The 19,527-nt window shown below is 49.0% G+C and overlaps 1 protein-coding gene across 4 annotated transcripts; it reads left to right on the top strand.

Moving 5' to 3' along the window:
- Window positions 1–3,800: 3,800 nt before the first annotated feature.
- PIGT (phosphatidylinositol glycan anchor biosynthesis class T) lies at window positions 3,801–18,484 on the top strand. Of its 4 annotated transcripts, none has more exons than XM_085004026.1 (12): window positions 3,801–4,017; window positions 4,567–6,997; window positions 7,252–7,379; window positions 7,738–7,838; window positions 7,981–8,067; window positions 8,596–8,683; window positions 8,795–8,892; window positions 8,986–9,151; window positions 9,915–10,115; window positions 16,457–16,622; window positions 16,746–16,829; window positions 17,843–18,484. In XM_085004026.1, exons 2-12 carry the CDS (start codon window positions 6,798–6,800, stop codon window positions 18,093–18,095), a joined length of 1,572 nt encoding a protein of 523 aa, XP_084860152.1. In that variant the 5' UTR covers window positions 3,801–4,017; window positions 4,567–6,797; the 3' UTR covers window positions 18,096–18,484. The 4 variants fall into 4 exon arrangements, with proteins under 4 accessions (XP_084860152.1, XP_003360061.3, XP_084860153.1 ...); XM_003360013.6 differs by having other exon boundaries at window positions 4,567–4,744; XM_085004027.1 differs by lacking the exon at window positions 4,567–6,997.
- Window positions 18,485–19,527: the final 1,043 nt, after the last annotated feature.

A 19,527-nucleotide genomic window follows, 5' to 3' on the forward strand; every position in this document is an offset into this window, starting at 1 on the left:
ATCGGGCCCTTGGAGATGGGGGATGATGTGGAGCCAACTCGGTGGCAAGGAGCTGAGCTTTCAGTCTCCCAGCCACAGAGTGGTGTCTTCTGTCGCATAGAGAGGAGGGAATAAAACAGACTCCTCCTGTAGCATCCTGTGCTGTGCAGGAAATAGGAGGGACCACTTCTCAGGGGGAGATTCCCTAGATGGCTCACACTGCAGCGGTGCCCAGGAGAGCACGGAACTTGATACTGCGAACAGTGTGGGGACAACATGGAGCTGCTGTCGTGTTGTCTCGTCATGTTGTCTTGTTTGTTTGTTCATTCAGACATGCACTATACACTAGCCTCCTTGCTTAGGCAACAGAAATACTAAGGTGGCCAAGAGCTCTCCTAGGAAGGGACATGGCCACAAGAAATGGAAATGCAATGTGGGCTGTAGTACACTAGCGAGGAAGAAGGTAAGTCTTCTCTGGAGGTGGCTGGGTCTTGAGGGATGGGGACAGGCAATTTCAAAAGGAAACAAAGCACAGAAGTACAACGTAATCACAATCATAACTGCAACCACCTTAAACTTTTTTTTGAAGTTGATAGTGTCGACTCAAGTCCTGGCTCCAACACTCACTGTGATCTTAGGCAACTATCTGTTTTTATTCTTATTTATTTATTTATTGTCTTTTTGCCTTTCCTTGAGCTGCTCCCGCGGCATATGGGGGTTCCCAGGCTAGGGGTCAAATCAGAGCTATAGCCGCCGGCCCACGCCAGAGCCACAGCAACGTGGGATCCGAGCCGAGTCTGCAACCCACACCACAGCTCACGGAAACGCCGGATCCTTAACCCACTGAGCAAGGCCAGGGATTGAATCCGCAACCTCATGGTTCCTAGTTGGATTCGTTAACCACTGAGCCATGACGGGAACTCCAACTATTTGTTTTTATAACTCAGTTTATTCATCTGTAAAATGGAGATAATGGTAACCACCTCATCGACTTGTTCGAGTAAAGGTCAGTAGAGGTTATTAAGCACTTACTATATTCCAGATTCTATATGGACCTAACTTCCAATCCTTACAACAACCCTGAAAGCAGCTTTATCTACTTTACAGAGCAGGAAAGGTGACACTCAGGTTGCTCATGCTCATTTGGATAAAGGCCGGTGTGGGAATTTGCATCCATGTCCATCTGACATCTAAGCTCATGGCCTTCCCTCTAATCCCTATCTAGTACAGTGGAAATAATGGATGTAAGTAGAATGAGGGCATAATGAGATAAGGACATCTTTTGGACATTTCCTCTCTGGTTGGCTGGGGTATGTCTTTTTTTTTTTTTTTTTTTTTGCCTGTGCCCACAGAATATGGAAGTTCCCAGGTCAGGGACTGAACCCATACCACAGCTGCAACCCAAGCCCTGGCAGTGAAAACGCTAGATCCTTAACCCACTGAGCCACCAGGGAATTCCAAGTTGGGGTATACCTTGTCAGACCCACCGAACACCACATTTGGCTCTTCAGAGAAGTAGGGTTGTGGGTTTTACCAAAAGACTGCACAAAATCCTTCATGAATGTGTTTCCCCTTGGGGAGGTGGAAAAACCAAAGCAGGAATTGTTTGTAACTCCTATGACTCAAGCCAGTTCAAAAGGAGAGAGATGGAAAAAAAGATTTTAACAGACCCCTCACAAAAGAAAATATTTGATGGCCAAAAAGCACATGAAAAGATGCTTGACATCACTAGATATCAAGTAACCACAATTAAAACCACGATGAGATAACACTGCATACACACCCACTGACAAAAACGCAAAACTGGGGAGTTCCCGTGGTGGTGCAGTGGTTGACAAATCCGACTAGGAACCATGAGGTTGCGGGTTTGATCCCTGGCCTTGCTTAGTGGGTTGGGGATCCGGCGTTGCCGTGAGCTGTGGTGTAGGTCGTAGACTCGGCTCGGATCCCGCGTTGCTGTGGCTCTGGCATAGGCCAGTGGCTACGGCTCCGATTAGACCCCTAGGCTGGGAACCTCCATATGCCGCGGGAGCGGCCCTAGAAAAAAGGCAAAAAGACAAAAAAACCCCAAAAACTCAAAACTCTCCCAAATTAAAAGCAACTGTGGCTCATCAATAACAAACCTGACTAGTATCCATGAGGACACAGGTTCAATCCCTGGCCTTGCTCAGTGGGTTAAGGATCTGGCATTGCCATGAGCTGCAGTGTAGGTTGAAGACATGGCTTGGATCTGGTGTTGCTGTGGTTGTGGTGTAGGGCTGCAGCTACAGATCTGATTTGACCCCTAGCCGGGGAACTTCCATTTGCTGCTGGTGCAGCTCTAAAAAGACAAAACAAAACAAATGTTGATCAGGATGTGGAACTATGGGAACATTGTTGGTACAACTACGAAATGATGCATTTTGGAGAAAGATCTAGAAGTTTCTTATAAAATTAAACATATATCCTCTCTTTGTCCACTCCTAACTATGTACCCAAAGGAAATGATAAGTATATGTCTGCAAAGTAACTTACATAGCAGCCTACCTCATAAGAACAGAAAACTTGAAAGGGCTCAGGTGTACCCAGACAGGAGAGCAGGTAAATGACAGTATATTCAGAAAGTAATACTACACAGCAATGAAAAGAAACAAACCACTCATACATGCAAGAAGATGAACGACTCACCAAAACATTCTTCCCCTGAAGCAAGCCTTTTACAAAAAAGTATACATAACAAATGATGATTTCATTTATATGAAGCTCTAGAACAGATTAATCCATTTTGTGGAGAAGAGTCAGAACAGTGGTTGCCTCTGGAAGGTGGCGTGCCCAGGGATTGACTGGCAAGGAACATTAGCCAAATTTCAGGGGGTTTACAGACACATAACAGCAGATACACATGTATATCTATTTGTTGGACTCAGTGAATGTGCACTCCAGAGCTGTGCATTCATGTTTTTAAGTTTTACATCAAAAGAAAAATGTAAGCAAGTATTGAACTCTAGTTAATGGTATGGATGCTGAACTATATAAGGGCAAGTGTCCTTATGTCTGAAATTTCTTTGAAATGCATCAAAACTTAAGATGAATTGAGGAAGTTATAGACTGTGATAAAGCAAGCATAGTAACATGTTAATTGTGGAATCTGGGTGATGGGTAAACAGGTGTTAAGCCTTTCAACTTTGTTGTATGTTTGAAATTTTTCATAATAAAAGGGTGAATTATTTCAGAGTTTTGTGCAAAAGTTCTGCACCAGAAGAGCTGGCTAGGCCCAGCAAATAGAGACAAGAAATTAAGGGAAGCAGGAGCCTGGCCGTACGACCTCGCAAAAGTAATCATTTTCATCAGTTTCTTTATTCTTTTCTTTCTTTCTTTTTTTTTTGTCTTTTTAGGGCCGCACCAACGGCATATGGAGGTTCCCAGGCTAGGGGTACAATGGGAGCTGTAGCCACTGGCCTACAGCCACAGCAAGGCGGGATGCGAGCCGCGTCTGCGACCTACACCACAACTCACGGCAAGGTCAGTTCCTTAACCCACTGAGCGAGGCCAGGGATCGAACCCAGTCTGTTTCTTCAACTATAGCGGAGGGACAATGGCTGCAGCGACGCTCGATATTATTAAGCACTTTCTCGCGGGGAAGGGGGTCCTCAGTCCAGGCCCGAGCCACCTCACGTGCCCACCACCCATCGTGCCGGCTCAGCATCCTTTTACCCGCACCAGTCCTGAAGGGGCTCATCTAGGCCGTTTGCTCTGGTAGCCGGACCCCCGCTTTCAGGATGGCACCGGAAGTCACTTCTCCTACGCTCTTCCTATTGGAGGCCGGCCATCCAAGGGGGCGGGACTACTGGGAGGCGGAAGCAGCCGCAGGCATGGCGGCGGCGGTGCCGCTTTTTCTGTCGGTGCTGCTGCTCCTGGGGCCTGGCAGCTGGAGCCAGGCAGAATCCCCACGCGATAGCCTGCGGGAGGAGCTTGTCATCACCCCGCTGCCTTCTGGGGACGTAGCCGCCACATTCCAGTTCCGCACGCGCTGGGATTTGGATCTGCAGCGGGAAGAAGGTGAGGAGGCTGATGGGAGAAAGGTACTGTGACACCTGCTGGGAGTGGGGCGGAGGCTAGCCTAGGGGGCGGGGACTGATTCCTGGATGAGATTCTGGCCCCTGGTCGTGGGGCCGGACAAACAGGGTCCTCGCGGAAGGATAGAATAGTTGTTGAACAATCCCATCGTACCGATGAAGAAATTGAGGCCTGGAGAGGGGGAGTGACTCCTCCTGACTTCTAGTCCAGTGCTCTTTCCGCAGCTCCAGGCTGCCACTCTAAACCTTTAGTTAGAACCCTCTGTTGCAACACTGATGATGGTACAATTTGAGGTGACCATTTATCCTGGGTGCTCGGCGCAGTGCTAAGTTCTGTGAACGGTTATGAAAAAGAGATTGGAGGCATAGAGAGGTAAAGGCACCTTTCCAAGATGACATTGCTAGTAGGTGACTGAATCTGGTCTGGAGTTTAGATTCCTCTGAACCCAGAGCTGGGGTGTATTGTTTCTCTGGAGTGTCTGAGAACCCTCCTTCCAGGATCATCATCACTCACCTGCTCCCTTTTCTCCAGTGTCTCATTATAGGCTCTTCCCCAAAGCCCTGGGGCAGTTGATCTCCAAGTATTCTCTGCGGGAGCTGCACCTGTCATTAACCCAAGGCTTCTGGAGGACTCGATATTGGGGGACACCCTTCATTCAGGCCCCGTCAGGTGCAGAGCTCTGGGTCTGGTTCCAAGACACTGTCACTGAGTGAGTGCTCACCTTGAGGCCTGCGGCAGGCCTTGGTGGGAATGTGGCTGGGCAGGTGTTGTCATCCTACTACTGCCCTTGGCAGCAATTCCATGGGGGTAAATCTGGCGTTGGATGTAAGAAATATTCTGACTTGGGGGCATTCTTGCCTTTGCTGAATATACCTTTTTCCCCAGTACTTCCAGACCCAAGGTAGCATGTGCATATATCTATAGAGGCAATAGAAAGCTCTGGCAGATTCGGTACCCCCCCCCTCTTTTTTTGATCCTTTTTTTTAGGGCCGCATCATGGCATATGGAAGTTCTCAGGCTAGGGGTCAAATCGGAGCTGCAGCTGCCCGCCGATGCCAGAGCCACAGCAATGCCAGATCTGAGTTGCATCTGTGACCTACACTGAAGCTCATGGCAACACTGGATCTTTAACCCACTGAGCGAGGCCAGGAATAGAACCTGCATCCTCATGGATACTAGTTATGTTCCTTACGGCTGAGCCACAATGGGAACTTCCTCCATGGATAACCAAAAGACATTCATTCACATAATAATAATAATAATAATAGGAGTTCCCGTCGTGGCGCAGCAGAAACGAATCCGACTAGGAACCATGAGGTTGGGGGTTCGATCGCTGGCTTCACTCAGTGGGTTAAGGATCCAGCATTGCCATGAGTTGTGGTGTAGGTCGCAGACGTGGCTCGAATCTGGCGTTGCTATGGCTCTGGCATAGGCCAACAGCAACAGCTCCAATTAGACCCCTAGCGTGGGAACCTCCATATGCCGTGGGTTTGGCCCTAAAAAGACAAAAGACCAAAAAAAAAAATAATAATAATAATAATAAAATGTCGTGAGGACTAAACAAAATATGTGTGAACTAGAACTGGCCCACAAGATGCCAGATTTCTGTATTAGAAAAATTGCTTTTGTTTGGGCGAGGGGTGGGGTTAGGTACTGCAATTGGACCACATTTCCTCTTAACCCCCCTGTGGGAAATCAGTAGCTCATACGTGATTTTTTTTTTTTTTTTAATTTAGGATAGCAGGGAGTTCCCATCGTGGTGCAGAGGAAATGAATCCAACTAGGAATTATGAGGTTGTGGGTTAGATCCCTGGCCTTGGTTAGTGGGTTAAGGATCCAGCGTTACCGTGAGCTGTGGTGTAGATCTCAGACGTGGTTCAGATCCCGCGTTACCGAGGCTGTGGTGTAGGCCGGCAGCTGTATCTCTGATTGGACCCCTTAGCCTGGGAACTACCATATGCCTCAGGTGCAGCCCTAAAAAACAAAAAAAAAATTAGGATAGTAATAGAGAGGTGGGGCCTGCAGCAGGCTGGCGAGCTCTGGAGGACAGCTGCCACTCAGCCCCTATGGATGTGGCTATGTGGGAATAGAAGCCTGCTGTCATCTGATACTCTCATTTTTTGAGCAATATCAGAAATCTGGATTTTAATGTGAAACTTGCCAAATTTAAATATCAGCGAGTAATTTAAAAATTTAAGAAATGTCACGTGGGTTAATGTTGTGCATATCAAATGAAACATGACTATGGTTTGAGTAGAGCTTTTGAACTTGCAGTTTGCCATCTTTATTTGAGGCCTAAAGATTGGAGCAATTGGGAAGCTCTGAACAGAGTATTATTGAGAGACCCCAGGACAGCTCCAAGGTGATGGTCAAATGAGGAGCAAGCCCCTGAACTTGCGAAGCCTTTCTCTCTTGCCTGAACTCTGGCTTCCTTGCCTTCTCTCCCAACCGTTCCGCTGTCACATCTCCCTTCATAATTGCCTATAATATGGAGCTGATGTTCAGAATTCTAATCTGATTCTATTATTACTATAAAGAGCAACTCTGTTTTGGTCTTTCTGACACCGAATTTCATTTGATGCTTATGCTTGTTTTCCCTTGTTCAGTGAGACATCCCACCCTGAAGGTAGAACCACGACTCACTCAGGGTATTCACAGCGAAGTATGTCATTTTGCCCAGCAGAGCACACCCCAGGGTGGATCAGTGAGCTGATCTCGGCCTCTGGGGTGTGGGGCACTTTGCACAGTGTTGTGGGGTGTACATGGATGACCCAGACTTCCTCCCTGTCCTCAGGTTGCCCACCCGCCTAATTGAGGAGAAAAGATGCTTAGGACAAGAGGCTGCTGCCACTCAGTCATTTCCCAGGAGGGCCCTCCTGAGAGGCAGAACAGTGGCCGCCCGGGAGGAGGCTGGGATTGAAAGGGCAGGAAGGCTTCCTGGAAGAGGGGGTCTTCCTTGGAGGTGGGTGGAGAGGAGTGAGGAGGGCATTTCCAGGCAGGAGAGAAACCACCTAAGCAGAGACCTGTGGGGATGCAGGGCTGTCCGCAGGAGAGGGAGGAAGAAGGGCCTGAGAGGGGCAACCCAGGGCGCAGGCCAAGTGGGGGCATTTCCAGCTCCAGCAGCCGGCCAGTCTCACGGCTTGGCAGCCACTGCGGGCTTGAAGGGAGGGGGCAGACGCAGCCTGGGACAGAGAGCGGGTTTGTGTCTCCATCCAGTGTGGATAAATCTTGGAAGGAGCTCAGTAACGTCCTCTCGGGGATCTTCTGCGCCTCTCTCAACTTCATCGACTCCACCAACACTGTCACACCCACCGCCTCCTTCAAACCCCTGGGGCTGGCCAATGGTGAGACAGCCTCCGCGGCCCTTTCCTGCTTCCCATTACCTGTTAGCCCCAACCTTTCCTCTGCTTCCTCCTTCCTCAGCACCGCCAGATTGTGAATCCCCTCTGTGTGCAGGCCCCCAGGAAGCCTTCTGAGATCCCGCTGTCTCTGCATTGCCTTCTTCTAGAGGGAGGAGGGCACTCACCCTACCCTACCCCGGTTGGGACTGTTAGGGCAGTGGTGCTGGAGTGTGTGTGTGTGTGTGTGTGTGTGTGTGTGTGTGTGTACGTGTACGTATGTGTGTGTACACCACACTCTAGAGTGTGGGTCCCGAGGAGGGGGGCCCCAAGGCCCTCCCCAGACAGGCTTCTGTCCCCCTAGGCACGGATCACTCCTTCCTGCGCTATGCGGTGCTGCCACGGGAGGTTGTCTGCACCGAGAACCTCACCCCGTGGAAGAAGCTCTTGCCCTGCAGTTCCAAGGTGAGGCCAGAGGGGCCTGAAGACCAGTGGGAGCCCCTGAGGGTGGATGGAGTTGCCAGATGCCCCCTCACTACCTGACAGATGGCCTCTACCCCATGCTCGGGTCCCCCACTGACCTCTCCTCCCTCCCCACCTCCTCCAGGCGGGCCTCTCGGTGCTGCTGAAGGCTGATCGCCTGTTCCACACGAGCTACCACTCCCAGGCAGTGCATATGCGCCCTGTATGCAGAGTAAGTCGTGGGGCCAGGGGTGGGCGCCACCCAGAGGCTCTGAGAGAAGGTGCAGGTAAGACGCGTAGCCCAGGGTCCGTGGAGGGCCGAGCCAGTAGCGGGAGATGTAATGATGCTTCAGGGCATTGGCCACGTGCCAGGGAAACCGAGGTTTTGCCTGGCAAGCGTTCACCCAGTCTTTGTTGTGGAGCATGCTGGTTAACAGCCATAGCCGTGCAGGGGGCAGCTGCTCGCTCAGCCACTCACCAGCTGGCATGACCTTGAGTGAGTCGTTTTATTTCCCCAGTTTTCTCCTCTGTCAAATGAGATTAACAGTAGTATCAGTTCCTCCGGTGGTTGGCAATGGCTCATCCCACTGATGCGCATAAAGCTGCTGGCACTGGGTCAAGAGCTCAGTCAGAACGCTAGCAAATCGATGGATGGGGACATTTATAATAGACAAGAGACTGAATCCGGGTAGGCGTCCCTGGGGCTGTGTGCTTGGGGGAGTCGTACGTCCTCACTGCTGCCCTCTGGCCCTTGTGGTAGAATGCTCGCTGTACCAGCGTCTCCTGGGAGCTGAGGCAGACCCTTTCTGTTGTGTTTGATGCCTTTGTCACCGGGCAGGGAAAGAAAGGTAAGCTGCCTTAGCAGCACATCCCTCCCTTCCCGTCACCAGCCCCATCCCCTCGGTGCGGAGGAGCAGGCCTAGTCCCACCCCTGCTCATCGCCGCCCTCTGCTCCTCAGACTGGTCCCTCTTCCGGATGTTCTCCCGAACCCTCACAGAGCCCTGCCCCCTGGCTGCCGAGAGCCGAGTCTACGTGGACATCACCAGCTACAGCCAGGTACCAAGATCTCCAGCCACACGCGTCGACCCTCTGCCCCCACAGCTAGCCTGAGCCTCAGCTGGCTTCTCAGCCCTGCCGTTGTGTCCCCAGGACAATGAGACATTGGAGGTGTACCCGCTCCCCCTCACCACGTACCAGGATGTCATCCTGGGCACCCGGAGGACCTATGCTGTCTATGACTTGCTGGACTCGGCCGTGATCAACAACTCACGCAGCCTCAACCTCCAGCTCAAGTGGAAGAGACCCCCAGAGAATGGTGGGTTGAGGGCTGGGCTGCTGGGCCACTGGGGACTACAGCGATTTCACCTTGTGGGCAGGACTCGCAGTCCCGCCCTTCACCATGAGATAACAGGCATGTGTTGAGACCCAGATCTCTGGAGTCAAATGGGGACAGTAACAGAGATAATTAATGGAAGGTCAAACCTGTAGCATGTGGTTCCCAGGCTGGGGGTTGAATTGAAGCTGCAGCTGCCGGCCTACACCACAGCCACAGCAACACTTGATCCAAGCCACATCTCCGACCTACACCGCAGCTCATGGCAACACCGGATCCTTAGCCCACTGAGCGAGGCCAGTGATGGAAACCTGCATCCTCATAGACACTATATATGGTTCTTAACCCGCTGAACCACAATGGGAACTCCAGAAATACCCTGCTTTTGAGAAACATAGCACCTAATAGTTGAAGCAGGAATCAAAACATTTTTTATTGCGATTATGTTCAGTGTTACCAAGGAAAAGTGCAGAATATCGTGAGACCATTTGGTTTGGGTTGGAAGGGGCACAGAGCTCAACCCATGTAAGTACTTAGTAAATAAGAGTAATTCTGTTATCATCGCTGTGGTCGGGGAAGACAAGGACGCTTCTAGAATGCAGGTTTCCCACTTCTGATAGCAAAGTGTTCCTCCATCCCCTCCCTGGCTTTGAGACTCTGAACTTGACCCAGGGAGTGTGGGTGGAGAATGACCTTTTTTTTTTTTTCCCAGGGAACTGTTAACTGTTGACTTTTCTCTGCACAGAGGCCCCGCCTGTGCCCTTTCTGCATGCCCAGCGGTACGTGAGTGGCTATGGGCTGCAGAACGGGGAGCTGAGCACGCTGCTGTACAACACCCACCCGTACCGGGCCTTCCCGGTGCTGCTGCTGGACACCGTGCCCTGGTACCTGCGGCTGTACGTGCACACCCTCACCATCACCTCCAAGGGCAAGGAGAACAAACCAAGTGAGCACTGAGTCCTGAGCCAGGCCCCACCTCCCACCCCTGCTCCCTCTCCCTCCAGGCCCCCCAGAGCCTCATTTCTCAGGATAATTCCGGGAGTATTTCAGCAGTCTACATAGGCATCAAGAGTTAGGAATAGTTTTGGAGCTCCCTCTGTGGCTCAGTGGTTAATGAACCTGACTAGGATCCAAAAAAAAAAAAAAAGAAAAGAGTTAGGAATAGTTTTATTATTTTTTTTAATGGTATAAAAACTTTTATTTATTAAAAAAAAATTTTTTTAGGCATTCCTGTCGTGGCTTAGCAGAAATGAATCTGACCAGCATCTATGAGGACGCAGGTTTGATCCCTGGCCTCGCTCAGTGGGTTAAGCCTCTTGCATTGCCATGAGCTGTGGTGTAATTCGCAGACGAGGCTTGGATCTGGCGTTGCTGTGGCTGTGGTATAGGCTGGCAGCTACATCTCCTATTCAATCCCTAGCCTGGAAACCTCCATATGCCGTGGGTGCAGCCCTAAAAACACAAGGAAAAAAATTTTTTTTAAATTATAGTTGATTTACAATGTTCTGTCAATTTCTGGTGTATAGTAAAGTGACCCAGGTATACCTAAGAATTAGGAATAGTTTGAGAACTAGAAAGGATAGCCTTCCCATGCCAGACCTGGAAGTAGTTTTTAGCAAAAATTGTTAAAACACATAGTACTAGTGATAATTTAAAAAAAAATTCTTTTATGCAATTTTTGTTTTTTAAAAAAATTAAAATTATTTTTGGCCGTACCTTTGGCATGCAGATGTTCCCAGGCCAGGGATCCAACCCAAGCCACAGCAGTGACAAGGCTGAATCCTTAACCACTAGGCCACCAGGGAACTCCATTTTGTATACAATTTCTCTCTCTCTTTTTTTTTTTTTTTTGTCTTTTTGCCATTTCTTGGGCCGCTCCCGCAGCATATGGAGGTTCCCAGGCTATGGGTCAAATTGGAGCTGTAGCTGCTGACCTACACCACAGCCATAGCAACACCAGGTTCGAGCCACATCTGTGACCTACACCCCAGCTCACGGCAATGCCGGATCATTAACCCACTGAGCAAGGGCAGGGATCAAACCCGCAACCTCATGGTTCCTAGTCGGATTCATTAACTACTGCGCGACAACGGGAACTCCCTGTATACAATTTCTAAAGGTTACACTCCATTTACAGTTACTGCAACATGTTGGCTATATCCCCTGTGTTGTACAATATATCTTTGAGCCTATCTTTACCCAATATGTGGACCTCCCATTCCAGAACCCCTATATTGTCCCCCCCACTGGTAACTGCTGGTTTGTCCTCTGGATCTGAGCCTGCTTCTTTTTTGTTGTATCCACTAATTTGTTGTATGTTTTTATTTTTATTTTTTTGGTCTTTTTACCATTTTTGGGGCCGATCTTGCAGCATATGGAGGTTCCCAGGCTAGGGGTTGAATTGGAGCTGTAGCCACAGGCCTACGCCAGAGCCACAGCAACACGGGACCCGAGCCACATCTGCTACCTACACCACAGCTCACGGCAACGCTGGATCCTTAACCCACCGAGAAAGGCCAGGAATCGAACCTGCAACCTCATGGTTCCTAGTTGGATTCGTTAACCACTGAGCCACGACGGGAACTCCTGTTGTGTTTTTTTAGATTCCATATATAAGTGGTATCATTCAGTATTTGTCTTTCTCTGTTTGACTTCTTTCATTTAGCATAATGCCCTCCAAGTCCATCCATGTCACTGCAAGTGGCAAAATTTTGTTCTTTTTAATGGCTGAGTAATACTTCAGTGTGTGTGTATATACCACATCTTCTTTATCCATTCTCTATTTTTTTAAAATTGTTTTTTGCTTTTTTGGTTGTGCCCATGGCATGCCAAAGTTCCCGGATCAGGGATCAAACCTGTCCCACAGTAGTGATAATGCCCGATTCCCTAACCCATTGAGCCAGCAGGGAACTCCTATCCATTCATCTGTTGATGGACACTTAAGTACTTCCGTATCTTGGCAATTGTAAATAATGATGCTGTGAACATTGGGGCGGATGTATCTTTTCGAACTAGTGTTTCTGGTCTTTTGAATACACCTAGGAATGAAGTTGCCGGGTCACATGGCAGCTCTGTTTTTAGTTTTTTGCAGAAGGGCCATACTGGTTTCCTCAGTGGCCACACCACTTTACATTCCCACCAGCAGTAGTGCTGGTGATTCTTAGTAGAACTTGATGAAGGCAGGCGTGTCCTTATCTTTTTCTCTTACTTGCTCCTTCTTCCCTGTGCTCTGGGCACATTTTTTTTATTTTCTGATGATTCATAGACTTTCAAATGGAGAAAAGATTAGCATGAAGAACAGAGTATTGGGGAGTTCCCACTGTGGCTCAGTGGTAGCAAACCTGACTAATATCCATGAGGATGTAGGTTTGATCCCTGACCTCGCTCAGTGGGTTAAGGATCTAGCGTTGCTGTGAGCTGTGGTATAGGTCACAGATGCGGCTCGGATCTGGCATTGCTGTGGCTGTGGTATAGGCTGGCAGCTATAGCTCCAATTCAACCCCTAGGAATCTCCATTTGCCTTGGGTGTGGCCCTAAAAAGACCAAAAAAAAAAAAAAATCTTTACTTATTTTCAGCCCCAAGATCTATACCACACCATCTTCAAAATCTCTACTTCAAACACCCTGCCTATGTATTTTGTAGGTTTTTCTGGTTTGATTTTTTTTTTTTTTTCACCTTTTGCTCTGGGAAATTTCAAACACATACCCAAATGAAATACTATAATGAACTCCCCTGAACCCATCACTCAACCTCTGCAGTCTAGCTGCGTATCCTCTTTTTCATTTGTTGTTTATTTTTTCTTCCAGTTGTATTGAAATAGAATGGACATAAAGCGCAGTATAAATTCAAGGTGTTTGCATAACCATTTGACTTATCATACATGACATGTGTATGTCATGAAATGATGACCCCCCATAAGTTTCGTGAGCATCCACTCTCTCCTGTAGATACTAAATTAAAGAAATAGAAATTTCTCTCTCGTAATGAGAACTCCTAGGATTTACTGTTTTCACAACTTTCATAGATAATGTACAGCAGTGTCAGTTATCTTTATCACATGGTACATTACATCTCTAGCACTTGTTTTTTTTATTTTTATTTTTTGTCTTTTTGCCATTTCTAGGGCCACACCTGTGGCATATGGAGGTTCCCAGGCTAGGGGTCTAATTGGAGCTGTAGCCATCGGCCTACACCAGAGCCACAGCAACGCGGGATCCGAGCCGCATCTGCCACCTACACCCCAGCTCGGCAATGCCGGATCCTTAACCCACTGAGCAAGGGCAGGGACTGAACCTGCAACCTCCTGGTCCCTAGTCAGATTCATTAACCACTGCGCCACGACAGGAACTCCTAGCGCTTGTTTTAGAACTGGAAGTCTGTACTCAGGACTGCCTTCATTCTATTCCCCTTCCCCCCACCCCTCACCTCTCCACTAACCACAGATCTGATCTCTTTTTCTGTGGGTTTTGTTTATTTTTGAAGTATAACTGCCCTATAGCACTATATTAGTTCCTGGTACAAAACATAGTGATTCAGTGTTTCTGTACATTTCAAAATGATCACTGCAATAAGTCTAGTTACCATCTGTCACCATACAAATATAATCCATAATTTACCGACCATATTCCCCACACGGTACATCGCATGCCTGTGAGTCATTTATTTTGCAGCTGAAAGTTTGTACCTCTTAATCTCCCTCACCAATTCTCTTCTCCTCCCACCCCCTCCCCTTTGGCAACCACCCATTTATTCTCTGTATCTATGAGCCTGTTTCTGTTTGGTTATGTTCATTTGTTTTATTTTCTAGATTCCACCTGTAAGTGATATCATATAGTATTTATCTTTCTGTGTCTGACTTCTCTCTCTTAGCATGATATTCTCTGAGTCTGTCCATGTTGTTGCAAATGTCAAGATTTCCTTCCTTTTTATGGCTGAGTAATATTCTGCTGTCTCTATGTACCGCCTCTTCTTTATCTGGTCATTAACAGTGGGCACTAAGGTTGTGTGCATGTCTGGGATGTTGTCAATCATGCTGTGAACATTACATTTGTCTTTTCCATTTAATGTTTTCGTTTTCTTCAGATAAATACCCAGGTATGGAGTTGCTGGCTAATAAGATAGTTTTTTTTTTCTTTTTTTTTTTTTTTTTGTCTTTTCTAGGGCCATGGCATATGGAGGTTCCCAGGCTGGAGGTCTAACTGGAGCTATGGCCGCTGGCCTAAACCAGAGCCACAGCAATGCTAGCTCCGAGCCATGCCTGTGACCTACACCACAGCTCACGGCAACGCTGGATCCTTAACCCCCTGAGTGAGGCCAGGCGTCAAACCTGCGTTCTTATGGATACTAGTCAGGTTTGTTACCGCTGAGCCATGGCAGGAACTCCTGTTGTGGTCTTTTTGATGATAGCCTTTCTTTCTTTCTTTCTTTTTTTTTTTTTTTTTGATGATAGCCTTTCTGACAGGTGTGAAGCGATAGCTCATTGCAGTTTTGATATACGGTTTCCTTGATGATTAGTGATGGTGAGCATTTTTTCATGTGCCTGTTGGCCATCTATATGTCTTCTTTGGAAAAATGTCTACTTAGGACCTACACCGGTTTTTTAATCAGATTTTTCTTTCCTTTTTTTTTTTTTTTTTTTTTTTTTTTTTTTTGATGTTGGATTGTAGGAGTTCTTTGCATATTTTGTATATTAAGCCCTTATTGGACAGAGCGTTTGCAAATATTTTTCCCCATTCTATAGCCTGTCTTTTCACTTTGTTAGTAGTTTGCTTCGCTATGCAAGAGCTTTTTAGTTTGACGTAACCCCACTTGTTTATTTTTGCTTTTGTTTTCCTCGCCTGAAGAGACATCTCCAAAAAAGTACTGCAAAGTCAAAGAGCATACTGCCTGTGTTTTCTTTCAGAAGTTTTATCTTTCCAGGCTTTGCATGTAAGTCTTTAATCCATTTCGAATTTATTTTTGTTACGTGTGAGAGAGGGGTCCAGTTGGATTCATTTGCACGTAGCTGTCCACTTTTCCCAACATCATTTCTTGAAGGGGCTGTCTTTTTTCCGCTGTATATTCTTGCCTCCTTTATCATTGATTAATTGCCCATGTGAGTGTGGGTTCATTTCCGGGCTCTCTATTCTGTGCCACAGCTTCTCATCATTTTTGTTCCATCTGTCCTTTTATTTATTTTCTTGGTTTCTTATTTTTCTGTGGAATATCTTAAACCCTAGACCTTGTATCAATTCACCTTTAAAAATTTCAGTATGCAAATATATAAGCTATCATTATCACTCCTGTTTCTCCAGTGGTCCTGAAAATAACTTTGTAATTGGTTCGAATTAGACCAAAATAAGATCCTCACATTACAATTGCTTGATAGGCTCTTATGTTTCTCTCTCTCTCTCTTTTAAATTAATAGACTTAATATTTTTTGGAGCAGTTTTAGGTTTAGAGAAAAGCTGAGCAGGAAGTACAGAGTTCCTGTATATACCCCCCCATTTCCCCTGTTATTCAAATCTTAATGGATATGTTAACTCTTAAGGCTCTTTTAATCTATAAAACAGTCCTCAGTCTTTTTTTTTTTTTTTTCTTTCTAATTGTTGGCAGAACTGGGTCGTTGGTTGCATAGGATGTTCTGCATTCTGGACTTGCCCGCGTTTGACACGTTCCTCCATCCTTTGTGTGTTCTGGAGTATTGGTGGTTCGATGTAGAAACTTGATTAGGAGTTCCCGTCGTGGCTCAGTGGTTAACGAATCCGACTAGGAACCATGGGGTTTCAGGTTCAATCCCTGGTCTCTGGCACTGCCGTGAGCTGTGGTGTAGGTCACAGACCTGGCTCAGGTCCCGAGTTGTGGCTCTGGGGAAGGCCAGCGGCTACAGCTCCAATTAGACCCCTAGCCTGGGAACCTCCATATGCCTCGGGTGCAGCCCTAGAAAAGACAAAAAAAAAAAGAAACTTGATTAGATTTAGGTCTGCTGTTTTAGGCAAGAAGACTTCCCAGGTGGTTCTGTGGACTTCCTCTTGCATCCCATGAGGCACCTGATGTCTGGTGGCCCAGTTCTGGGGATGCGAAGATGGATTAGGTCAAACACGTCCTGGGATGGCTGCCCTGGAAACATCTTTTCCCTTTTCTGAGATCCTCCTCCCTCCTGTGAGCCTGCCAGGCTTCTGTGATCCAAAGCCCTCCTTCTCAGCACCCCGATCCAGGGCCCGCCCCCGGGCCTCAATAGGTAGGGACAAAAGATGCAGGGGGTCTGAGCCCTGAAAGAGCTGTGGGTGGGCCCTGCCTGTCTCCAGGTTATATCCACTACCAGCCTGCCCGGGACCGGCTGCAGCCCCACCTCCTGGAGATGCTGATTCAGCTGCCAGCCAACTCGGTCACCAAGGTCTCCATCCACTTTGAGCGGGCGCTGCTGAAGTGGACTGAGTACACCCCGGACCCCAACCACGGCTTCTATGTCAGGTGGGCTCCCCCAACGGTCACCTGCGGCCCCCCGGCCTCCTGACCCACCCTCTCCATGGCTTACTGGTGATGGAGGACCCGTGAGGAACATGGCTCATGGAATATCTGTGGGCTTCTCTGCAGCCCTTCTGTCCTCAGCGCCCTCGTGCCCAGCGTGGTGGCCGCCAAACCCGTGGACTGGGACGAGAGCCCCCTCTTCAACACGCTGTAAGTGTGACCTCAGCTGCCGGCGACCGGGAGGCACCAGCACAGAGGGTCAGGTTCCCACAGGGTGGCCTGGGGCTAGATGTTGCCTCTTCCAAAGTCTTGTGTAGATTTACTCAGTCCCAACTAAAACCCTTGGGGTCCATATTTGTACAACCGTTATGAAATGATCCTAAAGTGCCTCTAGGAGAATTAGCTGGTGAGACGAGCAGTACGTATAGCCCACATTTCCTCATCGATTCTCTTAACAAATATTTAATTGAGCGCTTATCAGCTGCCAGGAACTTCAGAGAGCACTGGGTGTGCAGTGGTGAAGAAAGCAAACTTGCCGCCGCCCTGCTTGTGCTCACAGGCTAGAGGGGACGGGCTGTTCCAGAGGGTGATGGGCTCGGGGTTACTGGGGAGTAAGCTGGTGGGTCATCCAGGAGGGCTTCTTTGAGGAGATGGCCTTTAGGCTGAGACCAGAAGGCCAAGGGAGAGGCAGTGGCAGCCAAGGGAGGACAGGGTCCCTTTCCTCTCCCTCAGCACAGCCTAGCTCTCCTTTGATCACATTTATGCATTGAGCTTTAAAAGGCTCTGAGGCTTTGCAATATTCTGAAAATTAAAATAAATAAATAAATAAATAAATAGAGTTCCTGTTGTGGCGCAGCGGATCACGAACCTGACTAGTATCCAAGAGGATGCGGGTTCGATCCCTGGCCTTGCTCAGTGGGTCAGAGATCCTGTGTTGTCCTGAGCTGTGGTGTAGGTCGCAGACGCGGCTCAGATCCCGTGTTGCTGCTGTGGCTCAGGTGTAGGCCGGCGGCTGTAACTCTGATTCGACTCCCTTGCCTGGGAACCTCCATATGCCATGTATGTGGCCTAAAAAAAAAAAAAAAAAAGGCTCTGAGGCTAAGAAAGCGTTGAAAACCCTTACCAGGGAGATGGGCTCAGGGCAGCCCAAGGCGGGGAGGTAGGGGGGGTTCGATGGGGAGGAGCAGCCGGTCCTGCCTCACGCCCTGCTTGGCCGCCCGCAGCTTCCCAGTCTCCGACGGCTCCAGCCACTTCGTGCGGCTCTACACGGAGCCGCTGCTGGTGAACCTGCCCACCCCGGACTTCAGCATGCCCTACAACGTCATCTGCCTCACGTGCACCGTGGTGGCCGTGTGCTACGGCTCCTTCTACAATCTCCTCACCCGAACCTTCCACATCGAGGAGCCCAGAACGGGCGGCCTGGCGAAGCGGCTGGCCAACCTGATCCGGCGCGCCCGGGGCGTCCCGCCGCTCTGAGACCCCGCACGCCGCCCGGCTGCCGCATCTCCCTGTCTTGCTGCCACCTGCTCTCCGCAGAGGTGGCTTCGGAACCACATGGACCCCTGGACTGGGCCAGGGCCCAGAGCTGCACTGTGCAGTGCGGGAAGCATGAGCGGAGACATGGCATTTGACTTTAATTTAAATTGAAAGTGCGTTTCCTCAGCTGTTCCAGCCACATTTCAAGGGCTCGGTCACCAAAACTGATGAGTGACCGCTGTACCGGCGGCTCGACAAGTGTTTCCATCATCCCAGAAGGTTCTGTGGGTCAGCCCTGGCCTGGATCACTGGGCAAGCTCAAGAATTGGTTATCACTGTGTGGGAGGTGGAATTTACTGGTTGTGGAATAAAAAGTGTCTACATCCTTGGTTCTTTGCCTCCTGTCCTTGAGGCCTGGGAGGCGCTGGGGACTAGGGCTTGTTTGCTGGGTTCCTGAACAGGACCTTCCACAACCAACCAACAGAAAGACAACCAAGCAACCAAATAAAACTCGCCTACCTCCTGCCACTCCTGCCAGCAGCTCCCCCTGTGTCCTGCTTCCCTCTTCCCCCACCAACCTCATCTCACTGTAATTCCCAGAACTCCCTGGGTTTGTCTGGGAGTGTTTATGTCAGCATCTCCATGACCGTGAAAGTGAATCATCTTGTGCCTTTTAGGAGCCCTGAGAACCATCCCCTATCTCCAAGGCTGGGGCTGGAGAGACAGAAAAGCTCCGGGTGGTGGTTTTCCAACCAAACTGTATTGGAATCATTTGGGGCTCCTGTGAATTAATGAGGATTCCTGAGGTCCAGGCCCTGTGAAGTCAGTTGGGCTGGGTGTAGCCCAGCCTTCAGCGATTTTTATCAGGCCCCTCAGGAGCTTGTGTTGTGGGTGGTCCCTAGACCACCCACTGGCTTTGAAGGCCTTGGATTGAAGCCTGCTGCTGCCCACCCCTTCCGGGTTGTATAACCCTGGATTCCTGTAAATCAAGTCCTTAGGCAGATGTCTGCCCTGCCCCCTCCTCCTGTCTCTTCCTCTGACAACACTTGGCATCCACTATATGTTACTTACGGTCTGGGTCTGCCACCCCTCCTTCCCCCACTTCTTTTTTTTTTTTTTTTAGGGCCACACCAGCAGCATATGGAGGTTCCCAGGCTAGAGGCGGAACTGGAGCTACAGCTGCCCACCTACGCCACAGCCATAGCAATGCCAGATCTGAGCATCGTCTGCAAACTGCACCACAGCTCACAGCAACGCCAGATCCTTAACCCACTGAGCGAGGCCAGGGATCAAACCTGAAACCTTGTGGTTCCTGGCCGGATTCGTTTCCGCTGTGCCATGACGGGAACTCCCTTTCCCCCACCTCTCCCGTCATAATCATTTGGTTGGCTTGTCCACCAAACAGCATGCCCTGTGCCACCCACCACACTCC

This window comes from Sus scrofa, chromosome 17, assembly GCF_054392235.1.
Source record: "Sus scrofa isolate SSC_HxYL_T2T_F1_AM1 chromosome 17, Sscrofa_HxYL_maternal_Yorkshire_Landrace_v2.0, whole genome shotgun sequence".
Taxonomy (NCBI): domain Eukaryota; kingdom Metazoa; phylum Chordata; class Mammalia; order Artiodactyla; family Suidae; genus Sus; species Sus scrofa.